The 21,745-nt window shown below is 36.0% G+C and overlaps 1 protein-coding gene across 9 annotated transcripts in view; it reads right to left on the bottom strand.

The window, feature by feature from the left end:
• The window catches only part of SNX14 (sorting nexin 14), a 111,169-nt gene that overhangs the window by 70,692 nt on the left and 18,732 nt on the right, over positions 1-21,745 (bottom strand). For 7 of the 9 annotated variants that reach the window (XR_002825975.1, XM_004388968.2, XM_004388967.2 and 4 more), the window contains exons 2-6: positions 11,088-11,208; positions 9,616-9,692; positions 9,453-9,531; positions 4,346-4,389; positions 2,436-2,523 (exon numbers count right to left, since the gene is read on the bottom strand). Coding sequence is in view for 8 of the 9 variants with exons in the window: in XM_004388968.2 (XP_004389025.2) it covers positions 2,436-2,523; positions 4,346-4,389; positions 9,453-9,531; positions 9,616-9,692; positions 11,088-11,208 (409 nt within the window). In the remaining variant the exon portion in view is untranslated. The remainder of the gene's footprint in view (positions 1-2,435; positions 2,524-4,345; positions 4,390-9,452; positions 9,532-9,615; positions 9,693-11,087; positions 11,209-21,745) is intronic. The other 2 variants (XM_023742940.1, XM_023742939.1) reach the window with 1 other exon arrangement.

Consider the following 21,745-nt stretch of genomic DNA (forward strand, 5'->3'; position numbering starts at 1 on the left):
AAAGACCAGACTTATTGGCCTGACAGAGACTGGAGATGGCCCCCGGACATCCTTTTAGCCAGTAATGAAAGCACTCCGGAAGTTTACCTTTTAGCCAAAGATTAGACAGACCCACAGGACAAAACGATACTAAAGGGGCACATCAGCCCAGGGACAAGGAACAGAAGGCAGGAGGGGACAGGAAAGCTGGTAATAGGGAACCAAAGGTCGAGAAGGGAGAGTACTGACATGTCATGGGGTTGTTAAGCAATGCCATAAAACAATATATGTACTAACTGTTTAATGAGAAGCTAGTTTTTTCGGTAAACCTTCATCTAAAGTTCAATTTAAAAAAAAAAAAAAAGAAAGAAAGAGTTTGGCTGCTAACCAAAAGGTTGGCAGTTCAAATCCACCAGGCACTCCTTGGGAATCCTGTGGGGCAGTTCTACTCTGTCCTACAGGGTCGCTGTGAGTCGGAATTGACTCGATGGCTGCGAGTTTGATTCTTTTGTTTTTTTTTTTTGTACCTGTAAATATGACCTTGTTTGGAAATAGGGGTTTTCTCTTTTTATTTTAATGAAGTCATACCAGCGTAGGGTGGGTTCTAAATCTAATTACTTCTGAGTTATAAAAATAACAGAATAGACACAGAGACACACACATTGGGGGAAGACAGATGCCAAGGAACTCCCTGGCTACTGACAAAGAAAAACTTCCCCTTAGAACCACACCCTCAACTCAGACTTCTACCCTCCTGAATTGTGAGAAAATAAATTCCTGTTCTTTAAAGCCACCCACTTGTGGTATTTATGCTACAGCAGCACTAGGTAATTAAGACATATGGTAGGTGAATTATATCTCAATAAAGCTGTTACAAAATAAAGAAGAATATATAGCACACTACAAGTATGAGGTGCTATGATTTTACAATCCACTTGGCTATCTCAAAGCCAAATGCATAACAAGAGTCAGTCACTCTAACATGTAGATAGTGAATATCATTGTAATGAGGCAGGTTTTTGATCAATTAATTTTATTTTACTTACTCCAAGTTCTAACTTAAATGGCTTATCATCAATCAATTCGTATTTCTTACTAAATTTTTATTCCACCTAAACTAGTCTGCTATGAGACAACTGCCCCAGGACCTTTTTTTAAACAATGTGATTAATGTTTATCGACATTTTTCTATTTACAAACATAATATAAACGTTTAAAGCATAAAACGTAGTAAACGTAAGTATGTGGAAAGAATCAAAAATCAGTATCAGTCTATCATAATAAGAGTTAACAGTAAATAAAGATATATATGTCCTTCACTACATATTAACAAGCTTTAATATGTAAGCTTTGTTTTTCAAAGTGGAAAATGCCACACATATTATTTTCCTGTCTCTTTCATTTGACTATTGAAAATAAATACTTCCTGTGTAAATAAGTATTATTCTACAAGATGATATTTCATGGCTGTGCAGAATTCTATAGTTCGGGTGTATTATAATTTACTCAATCAAACACCTATCACTGAACATCAGTTTTTCTTTTCAGTTTTCCTTATTATAAATTATACTGCAATGAATCTTTAAATATACATTTTTTTTCACTCATCTTTGATTACTTTCTTAAGATACATTACAAAAAAATGGAATTAAACTTGAGGGCATAGACACTTTTAGGTCTTTTAATAAATATTACCAAACTTTTCTCCAGAAAAGACATACCAATTTAGATTTGCATTTGCTTTGCTTTGCCTATATGCACTCCCCATACTAAATATTATCATTCTTTTTAATCTTTGCCAATCTGATAGAAAAAAGAATGGTATCTCATAATGATTTATATTTATTTGATGTTAGATGACATGTATATGTGATCACTGGCTATATTTTTCTTTTGTGAATTGTTTATTCATATTTTTTGCACATCTTTTCTACAGTGATTGATTTTACTGTTCACTTCTTGAATAGGTATGGAAACAATCAAAAAAATTAATCTCTATTTCATTTCTAATGGCAGAGATGTTATATACCAATCCATTGTAAATATGTTCAATCCTATTAAGAAGGCAATAGATATGTGTGTCAACAGCCAATACACTCCAAGCACATGTAGGCAAAGACCAAACATACACAAACTATAGTTCGGAAAATAACAAAAGAAAAAAGAGTAGATAATAATCATTATTACCATTTACTCAGTAAATTCATCTAGCTGGAATATGACTTTTTTTTCCTATAGTTGTCTTTTTATTTCTAATTTCCACAAACCACGATATTCAAGCATTAAAGAAAGCAAAACTAGACCACTTTTGATCCACTCATTTTTTAAGCTAAAAAAAAAAAAGGTGAAGAAAAAACAAATACATATGGTATAGGAGAGAGTGAAAATGAGAGTTTAAAATCGCTTTACTAATGATGAAGTGACAAATTCCCAAATTTCTCATTAAAAATATATACCTTGTGAATCCTTCGTATTAAGACAGATGCAAAAAATCGTAACGTAATTCTCAGCTCATCAACAAAAGATTCATCATCTGTTACATCCCTTCAATTGAGGAGAAAAACAAACATTTAGAAGTTGAGAGACATATGCAGCTTCACCTTCTGGAAACCAAGGAAAGTCTAGAACTTCCTCTTTTTTCCATTTACTTACGCTGTTTTTCTTTTTATACAATGCGCTTCAATGAAGAATAAAAGACAGAAATGTATAAAGAAAAAGATAAACATCTCATAATTTTAGTCTCAAGACATAATCAGTGTTAACTAAATTTTAGAATATATTTCCTTCCATACATACATATGTACACAGACATATTTTTTATTTCCAAAGCATCATCAAAGAAAATTCAAAGAAATAAAACAAAGAATAATTTTGGAGAAGTAATAGCATTAAATTATCAAAAAATTTTAATTAGTTTTAAATATTTATAAATTAATAATATAAACTGATTCTAAAATTAAAAAAAAAAAAATGTGCGTTCTATTTGAAAAAAAACTGAAATGCAAACGTTTTTAAACAGAAATTTTAACAACCAGCTACATTTCGTTTTCCTGGTAAGACACTTCTCTAACTAAAGGCAAGAAAGGTATGAATAATGGTGATACCCTGAACTTAAAGATGGTGCTAACTGTTAAGTCCTTGGCAGAACAAGAAAGATAATTGTATCAGCAATGTTTCCCACTATTAACCCCAGTGAAGGGGATACTACAGCATCAATAGCTAGATTAAGGAGAAAATACATACTATGACATCTAGAAATATAGCTAGATTTATTGTATGAAGACTAATAATGTAGCAACGGGGAGGAGGATACTCTTTACAAAGGGATTCATTTTACAAAAGGCCTTGCCATGAACTTTACTTAAATGGCAAATACCCTATATTTAAGACAGAATCCAATGTAAAAAAATTAATCTACAAAGCTTTTCAAGACAATATGGTATATAAACTGCAGATTAAATTTGTCTTAACACACCCTAGAAAAACTCAACTAGTAGTATTTTCTTTTTATAATTAGAAAATGCAAAATATATTGCATAAATATAAAACTAGAGTAAATGTCATGAAATATGTATATAAGTCATATAGATATAAGCACTCAAATATATAAAAAAGCACACATGATGCTTAAATCAGGAAGCACATATTTATTTGTTAAATGATATATCTTGGATCTCTCCTTGATTCTCAAGCTAAATTTTTGGGGGGCTGTATTTCCTATATCCTGCAAGGTACAGGGAACCTAGTATATACATAGCAGATACCAAAAACTAAGTTACTTTAGAAAAAATACTAATTTTACAGAAAAACTCTATTGAAATTATCTTTCAATATAACCAAGCATCTAAACATAGATTTTTTTCCCCCCAGAGGTACAACTATTTCAAACGTGAAAAATGTATACAAAGTGATTGAATCACTACACTTAGGAATGATGAAAAATTTTACAAGTTACTTTTCTTTCAAAAGGCACCTCTGGGTATAGATTTTTTTCTTCTTTGCTATCAGTTAATTATTCGTTTATTGCCTACATCAGTGGTTCTTAACCAGGGGTGATTTTGCCCCCCAGGGAACATCTAACAATCTCTGAGGACATTTTTGGTGGTCACAACTGGGGGATGGGAGGTGCACACAACTTGGGGGGTGGGAGGTGCTACTGGCATCTAGTGGAAAGAGGCCAGGGATGCTGCTAAATATTCTATGAGGCACAGTACAGCCTCCTACAACAGAGAATTATTTGTCTCAAAATGTCAATAGTGCCAAGGTTAAACAACACGGGCCTACATAGAAAAGACATCTCGGCATGCATAACTGGTGACTGTATTCACTATACTAAAGAAAAAAAGGTCTTATAGGAAAAGCATACCTGTACCACGGATAAACAAAGTTTTCCAACACTAATTCAAGAACCTGTATAAAAAAAATTTTTAAAGAAAAATCAGATTAATAACCTAATTCTGGAAAAAATGAATTATACTGTTTAGTAATACATTACTGAGAACCAATTTTATTATCTCAAATATTGACTTCTAATATCACACTTTTACATGACAAAATATGTATGTCAAACTTCGGGGTTGTTGTGAGGATCAAAGAGAACGTATGAGAAACCCATTGAAAATCATAAACTCGATAAAAAGGAAAAATTACTATTACTGTAGTATATACACATATTTCCAAATACTTCCATAATCTAACAAGAAACTTAAATTGTTTCTGACTTTGAAGCTTCAATGAACCAAAAAAAGTTTCATGGAAAAAAGGAAATAATAGGCTGATCTTCTGCACTCTTAACTTTCTCTGTAAGTCAGTATTCCCACAATAAAATGAAAAAACAGATAGCTAACACTTACATCAAAAAATAAAAAAAAAAGTTGCCATCAAGTTGGCTCTGACTCATAGCGACCCTACAGAACAAAGCAGAACTGCCCCAAAGGGTTTCCAAGGCTATAAGCTTTATGAAAGCAGACTGCCACATCTTTTTCCTGCAGAGCAGCTGGTGAGTTCAAACCACAGACCTTTTGGTTAGCAGCCAAGCTCTTAACAACTGCCCCACCAGGGCTCCTAACACGTAAGGGTTCAAAATTAGGTGTCAGTGGGGACTGCAACCAAAGTCACAAAATAATTTGTGTATAAATTGTTGAATGAGAAACTAATTTGCTCTGTAAACTCTCACAGAAAAACTCTACTGAAATTATCTTTCAATTTAATGAAGCATCTAAATATAGATTTTTCCCCCAAAAGGTACAATTATTTCAAATGTGAAAAATGTATAGAAAACGACTGAGTCACTACACTTAGGAATGATGAAAAATTTTACAAGTTACTTTTCTTCCAAAAGGTAACTCTGCGTGTAGATGTTTTTCCTCTTTGCTATCACTTAACTATTTGTTTATTGCCTACATCAGTGGTTCTTAACCAGCAGTGACTAAATTAAAAAACAGGTAGCTAACACTTACACAATCAAATATTGCACAAATTTTGTAACTGTAAAGCACAATTAAAAAAAAAAAAAACTATCTATATGAGACCAAAAGATCAACAACTACTCTAAAGCAAAAATGAGAAGCTAAGAGTACTAGAAACAGAACAACCAGAATGCAATTAAAGAGAATGTTGATACATTGTGAAAAATGGAACTAATGTCACTGAACAATTTGTGTAGAAATAGTCAAATGAGAACCTAACTTGATGTGTAAACTTTCACCAAAAACACAGTAATTAAAAAAAAAAAAATTAGCTGCCAGCGATTACTTTTAAAGGGGGATAGTGACTGGAAGGGATGATGAGGGGGACTTCTGAGGTGCTGATAATGTTTTGTTTCTTGATCTGAATATTAGTTTATATGGATGTGTTCACTTTGTGAAAATTTTAGCTGCACAGTTAAAACTGGAATATAAGTTATATCTGAAAAAGCAACAAAACAAAAATAAGCCCTGAGTGTTAAACCTACCATTTCTTGGGTCTGGGTGTAGCAGTATATATTAATTTTTAAAAGGATTTGCAGTAATTGGCAATAAAGTAAGAAAGCTGTAGGAAGGGAATGAAACAATGTGTCTAATCTGTATGCCTACCAAATCAGACCTTATACCTACTCTGGCAGCAATAAAAGGCTGTGGATTCTCTAGTTTAAAGTAATATTAAGGCAACAAGAATTTGGGTTTTTACTACAAAAGCTAAGCATTAACTATATAAGCTGGGAAAATAGCATACTAACATATAAACAGGCATAATAATGAATAGGATACAGAGAGACTTGTAAAAGTTATCCTTAAACATTTGCTCCTCCTTTATTCCTTGCAAGGAGCCCTGGTGGTACAGTGGTTAAGTGCTTGGCTGCTAACAGAAAGGTCAGTGGTTCGAACTCACCAGCCACTCAGTGGGAGAAAGATGTGGCAGTCAGCTTCCATAAAGATTAAACCAAAATCTAAACCCAACACCGAGTCAATTTCAACTCATAGGAACTCTATAAGATTACAGCCTAGGAAACCCTACGCAATGGTTCTACTCTGTCCTATAAGGTCACTGTCATGGACTGAATTATGTCCTCCCAAAATGTGTGTATCGATTTGGCTGGGCCATGATTCCCAGTATTACGTGGTTGTCCTCCATTTTGTGATTGCAATTTTGTGTTAAAGAGAATTAGGGTGGCATTGTAACACCCTTACTAAGGTCACATCCCTGATCCAATGTAAAGGGAGTTTCCCTGGGGTGTGGCCTGCACCACCTTTTATCTTACAAGAGATAAAAGGAAAGGGAAGCAAGCAGAGTTGGGGACCTCATACCACCAAGAAAGTAGTGCTGGGAACAGAGCATGTCCTTTGGACCCAGGGTCCCTGTGCGGAGAAGCTCCTAGTCCAGGGGAAGATTGATGAGAAGGCCAACAGAGAGAGAAAGCCTTCCCCTGGAGCTGACGTCCTGAATTTGGATTTTAAGCCTACTTTACTGTGAGGAAATAAACTTGTCTTTGTTAAAGTCATTCACTTGTGGTATTTGTTATAGCAGCACTAGATAACTAAGACAGTCGTTATGAGTTGGAATGGACTTGACAGCAAGAGGTTTAGTTTTTGGTTATTCCTCACATCCAGTCAATCACCAAGTCCTACTTACTTTACCTAAGTAGCTCTCTTATACAGCCCCACAGTTTAGGTCCTCATCTTCTCACCCCTAGATTGCCACAACAGCCTCTTAACTCGTCTCCCTGTTTCCAAGCTCACTGCCCTCCATCCTCCATAGAGCTGCCAAAGTAATGTAATTACATATATTTGACCATATCACTCCCTGGCAGGAAACTCTCTACATATCAAACTACAATATACCGAAGTAATGAATGTGAAGCTGTTCTTATTTTGAAAGGGTGGGAGAAAGCTTAATGCCAGGAGCTATGACCATTTACTTCCTCTTCACTTTCCCCAGCGGTCTGTGAGTCACATCTGAAAACTCTAGTTACAGTCTGAAAATCACTGGCTTCCATGATCAAGTGATCTAAACTCCTCAAGCAGACTTAAGACTACAAAGTCTTCTGATTATCTGATTTCTAAAGGGCCATATAAAATACTGGTTAAGAACTAAGTCAGACCTGGGTTATAGACTGAGTTCTGCTACCAACCAGCTATGAAACTTGAGAAAATTATTACAATTCTCTAAACCCCAGTTTACCTTTGGCAAAATCACCAATAATAGCACCTACTTCCTAGGCTGTATAAAAATTACATGAAATAATACAGGTAAAATGCTTGGCATTTTACTATACCATATATTTTATTATACCATAAGTGATCAATAAATATTAGCTACTAGAACATTATTGTTTCTTCATTGCCCACATCCTCCCTCACATTTTACAAAACTCCAGCTTACTGAACACACCACCTTGCTTGAAGCCTCTGTTTCTTTTCAAAAGCTATTCTCAATCCCTGAAATACCCCTTCCCACTATCAGTCTGGCAAACTTCTAGTCATCCTTCTTGACTACTGCTCTCAAAAATTATATACTTTCTCCTCTGTACTAATTCTATACATTGTCCATTTCTTTTATTATTGCCTGAATTACATTATATTGTAATTACCTGTTAATATGTCTACCTCCCTTCCTAGACTAAAGGTCCTAGAATATAAGGACCATATCTATTTATTTCTCTTCATCCCTAGGGCCTAACCTAGTGATGACCTATAGCAAGATCTCAAAAAATGTTTTTAAATGGGGAGCTAACATTTATTGAGCACCAATATGCACCAGGCACTGGGCCAAGAGCTTTACATAAGTTCTTTCATTTTTTGAAGAAATAAATGAAATGTCAAAAGAAACAATACTTGTTAGAGGTCTTTTTCAACAGACCTCAAATCAGCACTCTCCAATAGAAATATAATGTGAACCACATAGATGTAATATTAAAATTTCTAGTAGCTACATTAAAAAAAAAAAAAAGAAACAGGTGAAATTAAGTTTATAATATATTTTACTTAATCTGATCTATCCAAAATATCATTTCAAGATGTAATCAATATAAAAATATTAATGAGATATATTACATTCCTTTTTTTCTTACTAAGTCCTAAGTCTTCAAAATATGGCATATATTTTACATTTACAGCACATCTCAATTTAAACTAGCCACATTTCAAGTGCTTATTAATAGCCATATGTGGCTAGTGGTTACCATATTAGACAGCACAACCTTAAATACGGTTTTCATAGAGATAAAAAGGTCTGAGAGAAGCAATGAAAAAGAAAAATGCCAAGAGCTTGAAAGGCATTTTGTTCATCCTTCTTAGCCAAAGAAGGATACAAACTGGGAAAAAAGGATAATTAGGCAGGATTCAGATGCCTAATGCTACTCTTCAACTAATTAGCGTTCAATTTAATTCAGTACAAATCTACCAGCTACCTACAATATAGCTGGCCCCACATTTGGTGCTAGGAACAAATGAGACGTAGTGCCTGCCTTCAAGGACTTGACTGCTTTTCCAGACTGATGGAGAAGACGAGTTGCTAAAACATACGACGTGTTACCAAAAAGGTACGTATAAAATATGACTGGAATAAAGATAAGGGAAAATGCTTTCAATTCCTATATTACATAGAAACTGTAAAAAGTATCCCATTCCCTGCCCTACACTTTAGCTAGGGTCATAATTCAGTAAGAATTATACATTTGCTCCTTGTAGTAAAGTCTCCTTTTGGAATAACAAAATGGTCATTTCTACTGCTTTATCATAAAAATGACTGTTTTTATAGGAAGTAAGCAATAACCAAGTAAAACAGTGCTTTACTTGGCTAAAACATCCATTTAAATTAAACCTGAGATCTAAAAACATTTTTAGCCTACTATTTAAGTTGCTTCTTCAGTTAGGTGGCATATGTTCGGATGTCCCATGATTAAATAATTCGATAGAAACATCTTGAAAAAGTTTCCATAATTATCTAACATTTTCTGTTTGGTTATGTTTGGCAATATTAATTAAATCAGTTACCTCTGAGAGAGATGCATCAACCTTGGAAGAAATTTTCAGGTCTAGCCATGGCTGGTAGTTTTCAAGTAGCAAGGCAGGCCTAAAGAAAATCATAAAATTAAGTCACTTCAAATCCAAAATGTAATTAAAAGAAAGATCAACAAATTAAAAATGTTTAACTTACCTATGTCGTTTACATTTCACTTTACCACAGACAGCACAGCTATGACCTTGAGGAAATAATTCTTGAAGTCCTAACTGCTGAAAAAGGAAAAATGAAAAAAATAAATTGTCTTTTCAAGTAAGTATGATTTTTACTAAAGAGAATCAACTTTTCAAAGTTTTTTTACTCAATGTATGAATTCAGAGGTAGTGATTTGTTTTGTTTGTTTGGTTTGTTGTATTGTTTGCTTTAACACTGAAACCATTCTTTGTAATAAATAATACGTGTTAAACTGTAAACTAACAGAAAAAATGCCTGGTGAAATGCTTTATATCACCTAAGTCAAATTTGCCAACTTAAAATTAAAGTCCATTTTTATGATCGCTTATAAGGAAAAAAATATTCAATCTATATTTGAAAGTGATACTCTGCTACAAACAACATAAGGAAAAACTGTTTTCTATTTTTCCGAAACCCTGAATTTAATATCGGAGAAGATATGTGATCACTAGTAAGGTTCCTGACCAAATGAGGGGTACCACTTTCAACTGTGTTTCCTCTGGGTAGGAATACCAACAAACCTGAAACAGGGGATTGCATCAACTTGAAGAATTATCTAAGTAAGACTTCAAACTATCCAACTAAATCCTAATCTACTGACAAGGGACCTTTGCCTTACAGACAAAGAGTCAATATACTGACCAACTCTATCAAATTTCAGAAATACAAATTATTTTATTTAAACAAACAACTTGATTATTTCAGAAGCTAGTGACTCTGTTTCTATGGTACACACAGACATTGCTTAAATACCTGTGGCTGTGCCTCAGAATCACCTGGAAAGCTTTTAACAAGTACTGATTACAAAGCCCTAACCCAAAACTGGAGCCCTGGTGACAAAGTGGTTAAAACAGTCGGCTGCTAACCAAAAGGTTGGTGGTTCGAACTCATCAGCTGCTCTGCAGGAGAAAGATGTGGCAATCTGCTTTCATAAAGATTTACAACCTTGGAAACCCTATGGGGCAGTTCTGCTCTGTCCTATAGGGTGCCTATGAGTCATAATTGACTTGACAGCAGTGGGTTTTAGAACTCAAAACTATTCAATCTAAATTTGGTGGTGGTGCCCAGGAATCTGTATTTTTAAAAACTCCCGAGATGATTCTACTGTACAACCAGCTTTGGGGACCTCTATTTTAATTTATTGTCCTTAGAATTAATATGTAGCTAGAAGACACTAAAATTGCAGATCCCAACTTTTTAAGAATTTTCTATTTTCTTTTTTTGGTACCTCCTAGGAGAACTGCATACCTTAAAAAGATACGTACATGAAATTTCACTTTGAAAATTCTCTGACAGACTTCATGTCTTCCATTATTAAGTAATAGTATATGGATTTTAAAAAGTCACTACTTTAACGTGCTTTCAATAATAAATATTAAACAGCATAGTCATACATATAAGTTATTTTAAAAATGAGAACACATAAATTTTACCTTGGGTTTGTATTTTATTGTGAAGAATATATTTGGTAAGAGAGAATCAGGTCCTAATGAGCAGTAGAATGTGACAACTCCAGCAACAAATGACCAGAAGATCATTAAAACATGAAGATACCTTACAAATAAACAAAAATAATTATTAGAACCAAAGAAAATGATTAACACTAAATTATCCCTTCTTTGATTTAACAAATAGATATTAAGCACCTACCACATCAGACTGAAGTAATTTTTCAAATTATGATTAATCTTCTGCAATATATTTATTAAATATAAGAATCATGAAATGTATGTTTCATTTAAAGTATAAGGAAAAGTATCAATTCTCAGTATTTCATAATTTGGTAGCTATGTTGTTCTGTCTAACTATATTGCTATGTCTACATTTTTTAGAATATCTTCTAATGATACAGTAGTATTCATACCCCACCAAAATTCTGATTATTATTCATTAAATAAAAGTATATACATTGAGTGCCTAGTAATGTGCTAGAAGGAGTCCTCGTGGCACAATGGTTAAAGTGTTCGGCTGCTAACCAAAAGGTCGGTGGTTCGAACTCACCAGCCACTCCGTAGGAGAAAGATGTGGCAGTCTGCTTCTGTAAAGATTTACAGCCTTGGAAACCCTACGGACAATTCTACTCTGTCCTATAGGATCACTATGAGTTGGAACTTACTCGATGGCAACGGGTGGACCATTATTTGGTAGACAGTGCTAACCTCTGAGGATATAGTAGGAATGGCACTGCCATGTTCTCTACCCTCATGGAAAACGCTGTCTAGTAGCAGGAAAGTAAATGAGCACAATACAGTGTGATCATACGTTCTGTATTATGGCAGAGAAAGTATGTGTGATATGGTAACACCTCACGTAAAGCCCTTAGCCCATATCTGAAAAGACGGAAAAGCCTTTTTTCAGAGAATGGAATAGCTACGTAATAACTTGCAGAGTAAACAGGAGTAAACTAGCAGAAGAGGGCTGGGTACAGGAATCAGGGGTGGGGTGCAGAAAAGGGGGAGGAATTCCAACTTGAAAGTCACTTGGGCTAAGATCTAAGCATAGTTCCAAGGAAGAAATGGTCTTGAGATAAAACTTAAAAAGGAAGCAGAAACAGATGATTTAGTGCCATATAACAACAAGTCATGTTAAGAAGTCCCAAATACAGGCAGTCCTCACATTGCACAGTTCCAATATGCACGAATTTCAGTTACCATAATTTGGTTAAATAATACCAGTCCCCCAACAACACGGTTCAAATTTCACCCTGCTAGTGATCAGTCACTGCACATTTGTTATTCAGTTCACACACAGAGAGCAAAACCTATTGTTGTGCTACCTCCTTGTCTCCCAGGGACAAGCCCATGTGACATTTTACAAAAATGGATTATTTAAAGAGGAAATTGGCCCATAAAGATGAAAGTACAGAAAAGAAACAAAAAGTGATAATGCCGTTAGTGAAATTTAATCAAATCTGAATAAAATTATAGAAGAAACAGCTGATCCTGGGGATGACGAGATCACTGCCATCCAAGAGACTGTAGGCAGAGGTAGTTAGTGAAGGGAACTTACTGGCATAAATGAGGAAAGTGGTTGTTATGAAAAGGATGAAAATGTCCCAGAGGAAGCAACACCAGCAAAAATCTTCACATTAAAGGAAGTCTTAGAGATATTTCATGACGTTAGATAAAATGTTGGAAACTGATCTAAACTTAGGAACACGGCAATTTACCTACACAAAGGAAAAATACTTGCTCCATATCCTGTTACAGGACCAGAAGATGGCAAGCACCATCCAAATTACTCTTGATATATTTTTTCACAAAGAAATAAAATACTTTATCAAAGTTTCTAATGTTTTAAATTACAGTATACTAAATAACTATTGGAGCCCTGGTGGTGCAGTGGTTAACAGCTATGGCGAGCTAGGGGCTAACCAAAAGGTCAGCAGTTCAAATCCACCAGCCACTCCTTGGAAACCCTATGGGGGTAGTTCTACTCTGTCCTATAGGGTTGCTATGAGTCGGAATCAACTCAATGGCAACGAGTTCGTTTGTTTTTTTTTCTTTAAATAAATACTAGTTTTACTATTTTCTCATTTGCCTATACATTTATAACCAACAGCAAGTAAGAGAGTTTTTAATGTTTGGCAAAAATCTTCAAAGGCCACAGAACAATCGTAATTTTTCCCATTAATTATTAAGATCATTTTGCACAGTTTCAGCTTGCACAGGCATTTTTACTATGTCACACTACTGTGCAAAGTGGAGACCGCCTGTATTATCTTAAAAGAGATGCACTGTAGATGGCTAATAATTTGCAGACCCAGTGGAGACCATCTTCTTCTGCAAAGCATTCCTTCTTACCACTATAACAATGAAGTTCAAATGGGAATAGAAGTTTTCATTTCCTTACAAATTCCATCTCCCTCACCAGAGAGATTGGACTAAGAATGGGCACAAAACCCAGGATAGGCCAATCACAGAACCCCCCATCCCCTGGCCACATTTAACTCGTTCTGGAATAGGCGCTAACTGGTTCTGGGATGGGTACCAACTGACCCAAGCTGGGAGGTAGAGAACATTCAAAACAGAGTGAATTGAATGGACTAGGATCATACCAAAGTCTCAGTTTCTCTCATGGTAGTAGAAATGAGAAGCTCCAGTGTTACTGGCAGCCACATGCTCTACCACTTAAAAGAAATACTATGAGAGAGGAAACTGGGGCCAGTGAGCAAAGAGAAGGAGAAACAGAGAAGAGAAGAACATATTGGTGATATTCCAGATCCTGGTTCCACATGTCCTTGAGGCCCAGATATACCCAAGTTCTTTGTGCACATATATAGCCTTTCAATGATTCCTCTCTTTGCCAAACATAGTATTAGTATAATTTCTGTCATCTACCATCAAGAGTCCTGAGTAATACCCCAGAGACACTGACAAATTTTAAGATTTTTAAAAGTTTTAAGAGTTTTAAGAAGGAGAATGATACCATTAAATTGCATAATAGGAAGACCACTCTGGCTGCGATACAGAGAATGGCCTAGACTGGAAACAGGCAGGCAAATTAGAAAGCTGTTACTGTAATCTAGGAGGGTCAATGATGGCCTGTGCTAGGAAAGACATTGCAGATATAGAAAGAAGTTGATTGTTTTGAGAGAAATCTGGGAGGAAGAATTGAAAGGGCCAAGTACTTGATTAGATGTGAGCGGCAGAGCAAGGTAACATCAGTTTTCTTTTGGACAAGTATTGTAAGACATGCTAAGCAGCTAAATATTGGGTAATCTAAACATCTAGAAAGAATATGACCTAAGAATAAAGATTTGGGAGTCATCAGCATAAAGATCATTGAAGTCGTGGGAATAAACGGCATGGCCCAAAGAGAAACTGCAGAATAAAAAAGGAAGAAAGCATAAGACATTTTAAAAATAAGCAGAGAAAGAGAAACCTGCCAAAAGAATCTGGTAATTAGGAGAACTGAGAAAACAAGAGTCAGGTCATAAAATCTGCACGCTTAAAAAAAAAAATTAGAAAGAAAGCATTTCAATAGGAATGAAGTGGTCAACATGATCAAATACTTGTAAAATAAAGTAAAAAGCAGATTGAGAAGTGTCCATTAGTTTCAGCAATAAAAGAGGCACTGATAAACTAGGCAAAAGCAATTTTTGTAGAACGGCCAAGGACTGCAACGGATTGAAGAGTGAGATGGAGGTACGGAAGTAGAACTGGTGAAAGTAGATAATTCTCTTCCAAAGAAAAGGAGAGCAAAGGTAGTACCTAGAAGGAAGGTTTTTGGTAAAAAACCTGATCACATTTAAATGCTGATAGGAGAGGAGATAAAAGAGAAGAAATCATTAAGAGAATAATACCCTAAAGAAGACAGGATTTGTTGGGATTTGGAACATAAATGGAAGAAACAGTTTAAAAAGAGGATGGGAAGGGGAGAGATATCTCTCCCCCAGTATCAGAGAGAAAAAAAAGATGGATGACACTAATCAAAAAAACAAAAAATAACGAATGTTGGAGAGGTTGCAGGGAGATTGGAACACTGCTGGTAAGGATGTAAAATGGTACAACCACTATGGACAATGATACAGTGCCATCCTAAAAAACTAGAAAGAGAAATACCATATGATCCAGCAATCCCACTACTAGGAATATATCCTAGAATGGTAAGAGCCATCACACAAATAGACATATGCACACCCATGTTTGTTGCAGCATTATTCAAAATAGCAAAAAGATGGAAACCATTAAGTGCCCATCAACAGATGAATGGATAAACAAATTATGGTACATATATACAATGGAATACTATGCAATGATAAAGAACAACGATGAATCCGGAAAACATCTCACAACATGGATGAATCTGGAAGGCATTACGATAAGTGAAATAAGTCAATCACAAAAGGACAAATATTGTATGAGACCACTATTATACAAACCCAAGAAAAGGTTTACACACAGAAAAAAAACAATCTTTGATGGTTACAACGAGGGGAGGGCTGGGGGGGGTGCCGCTAACTAGATAGTAGACAAATGTTAACTTTGGTGAAGAGAAAGACAACACACAATATAGGCAAAATCAGCACAATTTGATCAAGGCAAAGTCATAGACGCTCCCTAGACACACCTGAACACCTTGAGGGACTTAGTTACTGGGGCTGAGGGCTGGGTACCATGGTCTTGGGTACATCTAGGCCAACTGGCATAACATAGCTTATAAAAAAAATGTTCTACATCCTACTTTGGTGAGTAACATCTGGGGTCTTAAAAGCTTCAACTGGCCATCTAAGATACATCTATTGGTCCCATCCCATCTGGAGCAAAGGAGAATGAAGAAAATCAAAGGCACAAGAAAATATTGGTCCAAAGGGCTAATGGACTGTACGCACCACAGCCTCCACCAGCCTGAGCCCAGAAGAACTAGATGGTGCCCAGCAACGACCATCGGCTGCTCTGACAGGGATCACAATAGAGGGTCTCGGACAGAGTGGGAGAAAAACGTAGGACAAAATTCAAATTCACACAAAAAAAAGACCAGACTTACTGGTCTAGCAGAGACTGGAGGAACCCTGGAGACTATGACCTCCGGACACCCTGCTAACTCAACTGAAGCCACTCCTGAAGTCCACCTTCAGACCAAAGATCAGACAGGCCTATAGAACAAACAATAACACACGAGGAACGTACTTCTTAGTTTAATCAAGTATGCGAGACCAAATGGGCAACACCTGCCCAAAAGCAAAAATGAGAAGGCAGGAAGGGACTGGAAAACTAGATTAATGGACATGGGGAACCCAGGGTGGAAAGGGAAAGGGGGAGAGTGTTAACATAATGTGGGGACTACAACCAATGTCACAAAAGAATTTGTGTATAAATTTTTGAATGAGAAACTACTTTGCACTGTAAACTTTCACCTAAAGCACAATAAAATTTAAAATAATAAAAATATATAAAACACTGGCTATAAAATTAACAAAAATCAAGCAAGATCTATATGAAGACTACTTTAAAATGCTTCCAAGGTATGCAGCAGAAGACAAACAAGTAAAAAGCTACCATGTTGTTGGGTGGAAAGAGTCAGGCTATTAGATATTACATTTCCCTAAATAAATCCACATCTTTAATGTGATTTTGACACAAATGCCAAAAATTTTTTAGATAAGCTAATTATAAAGACTATCTAGAAAAACAAAGCAATAGTAGTAGAAAATATTCTGAAAACAAAAAGTAATGAAATAATATAACATACTGTGAAGCTAATCTAATCAAAATAGTGTGGTAATGTCGCAGCGGCAACGGTTGTTGGGGTGGCGGGGACAGTAACCAATGCCACAACTGTTACAGAGAAGTGGGGCCAGGAGGATCACTCTGAGGAGTTGAACCCAGCTTCAGTCCCAGGAGTTTATTTTATAGTCAATACAGCAAACAGTGAAGCAAATAACAGAACAATGGGCTTTGGGTGAATAACAATAAGTTTCAGGCAAGGGAGGAGGAATTCAGGTAAACAAGCCAATCAGTAACGGGTTTGGAAAAACAAGTCATGACAAGTCTCAACATGTTGGGGACAAGTCTCAACATGTTGTGCAGCACAAAGGCCTTTATACATCCATATTTTAATGGCACATATCCCCACAGTAATGGCCAATGAATAGCCAACTAAAACAGGGTAAAACCTGCAGAAATGTGAAGATTTAATATGTGACAAGGGTGGCACTGAACATCAGTAGGAAAATGATGGATTATTCAATAAATTGTATTAAAACAACTAGATAACCATCTGAAAAAAGGTGAATTTGGATGGATCTCCCACATCTCACATCTTATACCAGAATAAATTCCAAATGACTCAAATATTTAAATGTGAAAAAAAAAAGGAACTACTAAAACTAGAAGAAATCTTGGAGATATCAAAATTAGCTTTGGAGTTGGGGAAGACATTTCTAAATAAGATAAAAGAAAAAACAAGCAGTAAAAGACTTATTAATCTGGTTACACAAAATAAAGATACTACGGGGCAAAAACTACCACAAGCGAAGTCAAAGACAAACAAGAAACTGTATATTTGCCACTCAGATCCCAGATGAAGGTTAATTTTCCTAATGTATGAAGAGCTCATTCAAATCAATAAGAAAAGGCCAATTACTGAATTTTTTAAAATGGCAAGGAATATGAACAGTTAACAAAATGAAATAAAGATGACACTTAAAAATTAAAAGATGCTCACCTGACTTATAACAAGAGAAATAAAAACTTAAACTACTCTGAGATACAATGTTTCATCTATTAGATTAACAAAGATTGAAAAGTTTGATGACACCCTGTGCTGGTGACGTTGGGGACCAGGCTGTCTCAGAGGTTACTGAGGGGGGTGCAAATTGCTACTACCTCAAGGTCAGTTTAGTAATAGCTATGAACATTATGAAGGTATGGACTTTAACAGTTTTATTTTGGAGAATTTATATTACACATAAACTTGAGCACACAATAAGTGACATGTACAAGTTATGTTGCAGCACTGTTTATAACTGGAAGAAAATACGGTCATTGAAATGTCTATCAGTGGACAGGCATAAGAAGCATGAACGTAAGAAGCTCTAAGGGAGGAAGGGGATGAGGGATGGTGGGAAGAGATGAGAAGAGAAGAAGAGACGAGAAGGGAAGAAGTGAAATAAAGAGATGCTGACAGTAAAGAATGAAGATGGCATGATGAGAGTTTTAAGAAGAGTGGGGAGTTCTGAAGCACTTGCAGGGAAAAAGTGAAAAGACGGGTATCCGGGTGAACTGCTGGGCAGTACTGGGGCTGAAGAGTATAAATTTACAGTTGTGGAATTTTCTCTAGCAGCATTCAGTAACCAGGATATATACAGTGAAAAAGGGAACAGCATCACTGATCCAAGATTTGGATTTTGTCAGGTGAGTGGAATAGAAGAAAATGGAGTTAAGAATACTGGCACTAGAGTGGTTGAAGTGATGGACCATGGAATCTAAGCTAGGTTGACTCTAAGCTGCATAGGAAAGTAAGTGACAACAGAAGAAAGATAACTGATAGGAAGAAAGCAGAAGAGTCAGGAGGTTGAGAAGTCAAGAAGCAGGTACAGTGTGACTGACTGAATAAGAGACGTAGACACTGGTCAGTAATTGAGATGTTTGATTTTTTAAGATTGCAAAGGTAGAGCTCTTTCTGGTGATAACAAGGTCCACTGTAAGGTGATACAAGTGTTTAGGTGAAGAGGAGTCACCTAGAGATAGACTTGAGTATTTGATGCATGGCTCACACAAACACACAAGTCACCTGGAGTGACTGCAGGACGCAAAATGGAGTGGAAGCCTATAAGCCAGGAACCAATGTCTTCCATAAATCAGTGCAAGTGACTTGGAGATTGATTTATCAATGAGAAAACAGCCATATGGCATAAGTTTCAAAGAAGTAAGACACTTCTGCTTCTTTGGCAGAATAACTGGTACCAGACTTGCCTTCCTTCCATAAACTATAAAACCTGACAAAATACATGCAGCAACTGTTTCCAGGCTTTGGGCAACTGACAGTGCAGGACTGTAATCTTTGAGAGAAGGGAAGCACACTGGTAAGTAAACTTCCATATCCATCCCAGTTCTCAAACTGGGGACAACTTCCCAACTGCAGCATTGACTAGGAGGTGCAACATCTCATTTGCACCTCACAAGCTTGACTCAAATAAGGTGGGCAGGAAAAGAATGGAAACTAATTACTGAACCCATAAATGTTCCCAAATTATCAGGTATTGAATATACAGGTAGTTACTGGGTTTTGAATGAGATCTGTTCCTAAGAGTGTCTGTAGGAATTTGTAGGTAAGTCAGAACAGGTGCATATGCTTTTTATTCAGCCTTACTTTAGTGCAAGAAAAGGGCTGAAGCCTCTTCAATGATTTGAAAGCTACACATGCAGCAAGTGAAGGTGATTGTGATGAAGAATTTGTTATGAGTAGGGGTTGTTTTAATCATTTCAAAGTGAGGGCAAATTTACATAACATTAAAGGGCAATTACAAGCTGCCTTTAAGTGGACGTTCTTAACCAGCGGGTTGCCTGTATAGTCTCTCATTTGTGTTCACTCCAAACTTACCAGGAAGGCAATACTATTCCCATTTTATAGATAAAAATGCTGAAGGCCCAAGACGTTATATAATTTATTCAAGGCCACACAAGTTCTGATCACCTAAAGACAGTAACTTTTTCAACTACTATAGCATAAATAAGCAACAGAGGTCAAAGAGATTGTTGCCCAAACTGGTAAGAGATGGAATCACTTTTTATTCATGTCTTCACATTCCATACTCACATTCTTTTCAATATGCTTACTTACATCTCAAAATCCACACATCCTTCAAGACGTATTAATTCACCTTCCCTAAAGTCCTATTTCTATTTAAAGTGGTTTCCCCCTCTTTAGGGGTCCTATACTATTTATCTATACCATACATGTGGCAATCAAACACACATCACCTTATACCATCTTGTCCAGTGTTGTCTTTAACTGTTATTAAAATCTCATGTAATTTCATTTTTTACTTATTTAGGTTTTTTCTTCCCCCAACTAGACTGGAAGGGCCTTGATGTTAATCACCTCATCTTTACCTGACCTCTGAAAGTTACACCACTCTCCCAAACACATAATAAAAAGCTAGTTTCCTTATTTAAAAAAAAAAGGAAGGAAGGAAAGAAAAGAAGCATACACAAATATCAATTCTAGTTATGAAATCCATTCTGAAGTGTTTAGAGGCATACTAATGTTCACAATTTACTTTGTAATGCTTTAAAAAAGATAAGATGGACTGATGGATGGAGAAAAGCTAGATATATGATAAAAATATATACACAGCAAAATATTAATTGTAGAATCTAGGTGGTGAGTATATGCGTATTCACTGAAAAATTTATAATTTTTTCTGAATGTTTAAATGTTTTATTAATAAAATGCAGGGGCAAAAAAACTGGGGCCCTTCTGATTTGAAAATGCCTGTGTGAAGTTAGCGTTTCATCTCCTTCTGAAAATTGTCTAGAAGCAACAGAAACATCTCCCCCACCAAAAAAACACCCTTCATTTTTTGGCAAAACTAGGAGACAGCTCTGATTTTTAAGACAGGTGCAAGGATATACAGAGACCAAAGTATTAATGGTTAATGGGCAGGAAGGAGGGGAAAGGAGGTAGTATTGCTTATGGACTACTGAGTTTCAGTTTACAGTGACGGAAAAATCACGTTGATTAAGGGTAGGATTTTCACAGCCAGTTATTGTAAGTGCTGTCAATAAGTTGTATACCTATAAAAGGCTGAATTGGCAAAAGCTGTGTGATAAATATATTTACAACAATGACCAAAAAAAAAAAAAGAGTAGCTGCTGAGGCTGCTTATGTACAACCAAACACCTCATGGGATTTGGTTCCTTGGTTTAGAGCTTTAGGGTCATAGTTTCAGGGGACATTCCAGTTAATTGGCCTAATAAGGTGTTTTGTGCTTCTGTTCTACCTCCTAGTTCATTGCATAGTACCTGGGATCTTAAAAGCTTGTAAGCAGCCATCCAAGGCACAACAATTGGTCTCTATTTGCCTGGAGCAACAGAGGAAGGAGGAGACTCAAGATAGGAAGAGGAAATGGGAGGAGGAAATGCAATGTGTGGCAAACTGTCTCCAGAACAACTGCCTCCGTTGCCATGAGAGAACTGGATGGTGCCTGGCTACCAATACTGAACATTTTGATCAAAAATTCTACAGAAGAATCTTGATCAAAAGGGGAAATATGCAGAACAGAATTACAAATCATCATCATGGAATCCAGACTTTCTGAAGCCATGGAGGCTGGAAGATCCCCTGAAACTACTGTCCTGACATAATCTTTAAACCTTAAGCCAAAAATATCCCCTAAAGTCTTCTTAAAATCAAACAATAATAGTTTAGCTTAACTAGTAAAAAAAAGTCTGCCTTCTGCATTATACTCTTTTAAGAACTATACATGGGGGATCAAATTGACACCAGCAACTTGGAAGATTAGATAGGAACTCAGGGGGCAGTGAGTTTATGTTAAAGGGGAAGAAACAACTCAGAAAAGGAAAGTGAGAATGGATGGACAACTCAAAGAATGTAATCAATGTCACTGAATTATACATGTAGA

The sequence above is a fragment of the Trichechus manatus genome, unplaced genomic scaffold, assembly GCF_000243295.1.
Source record: "Trichechus manatus latirostris isolate Lorelei unplaced genomic scaffold, TriManLat1.0 scaffold00226, whole genome shotgun sequence".
Classification (NCBI taxonomy): Eukaryota; Metazoa; Chordata; class Mammalia; order Sirenia; family Trichechidae; genus Trichechus; species Trichechus manatus.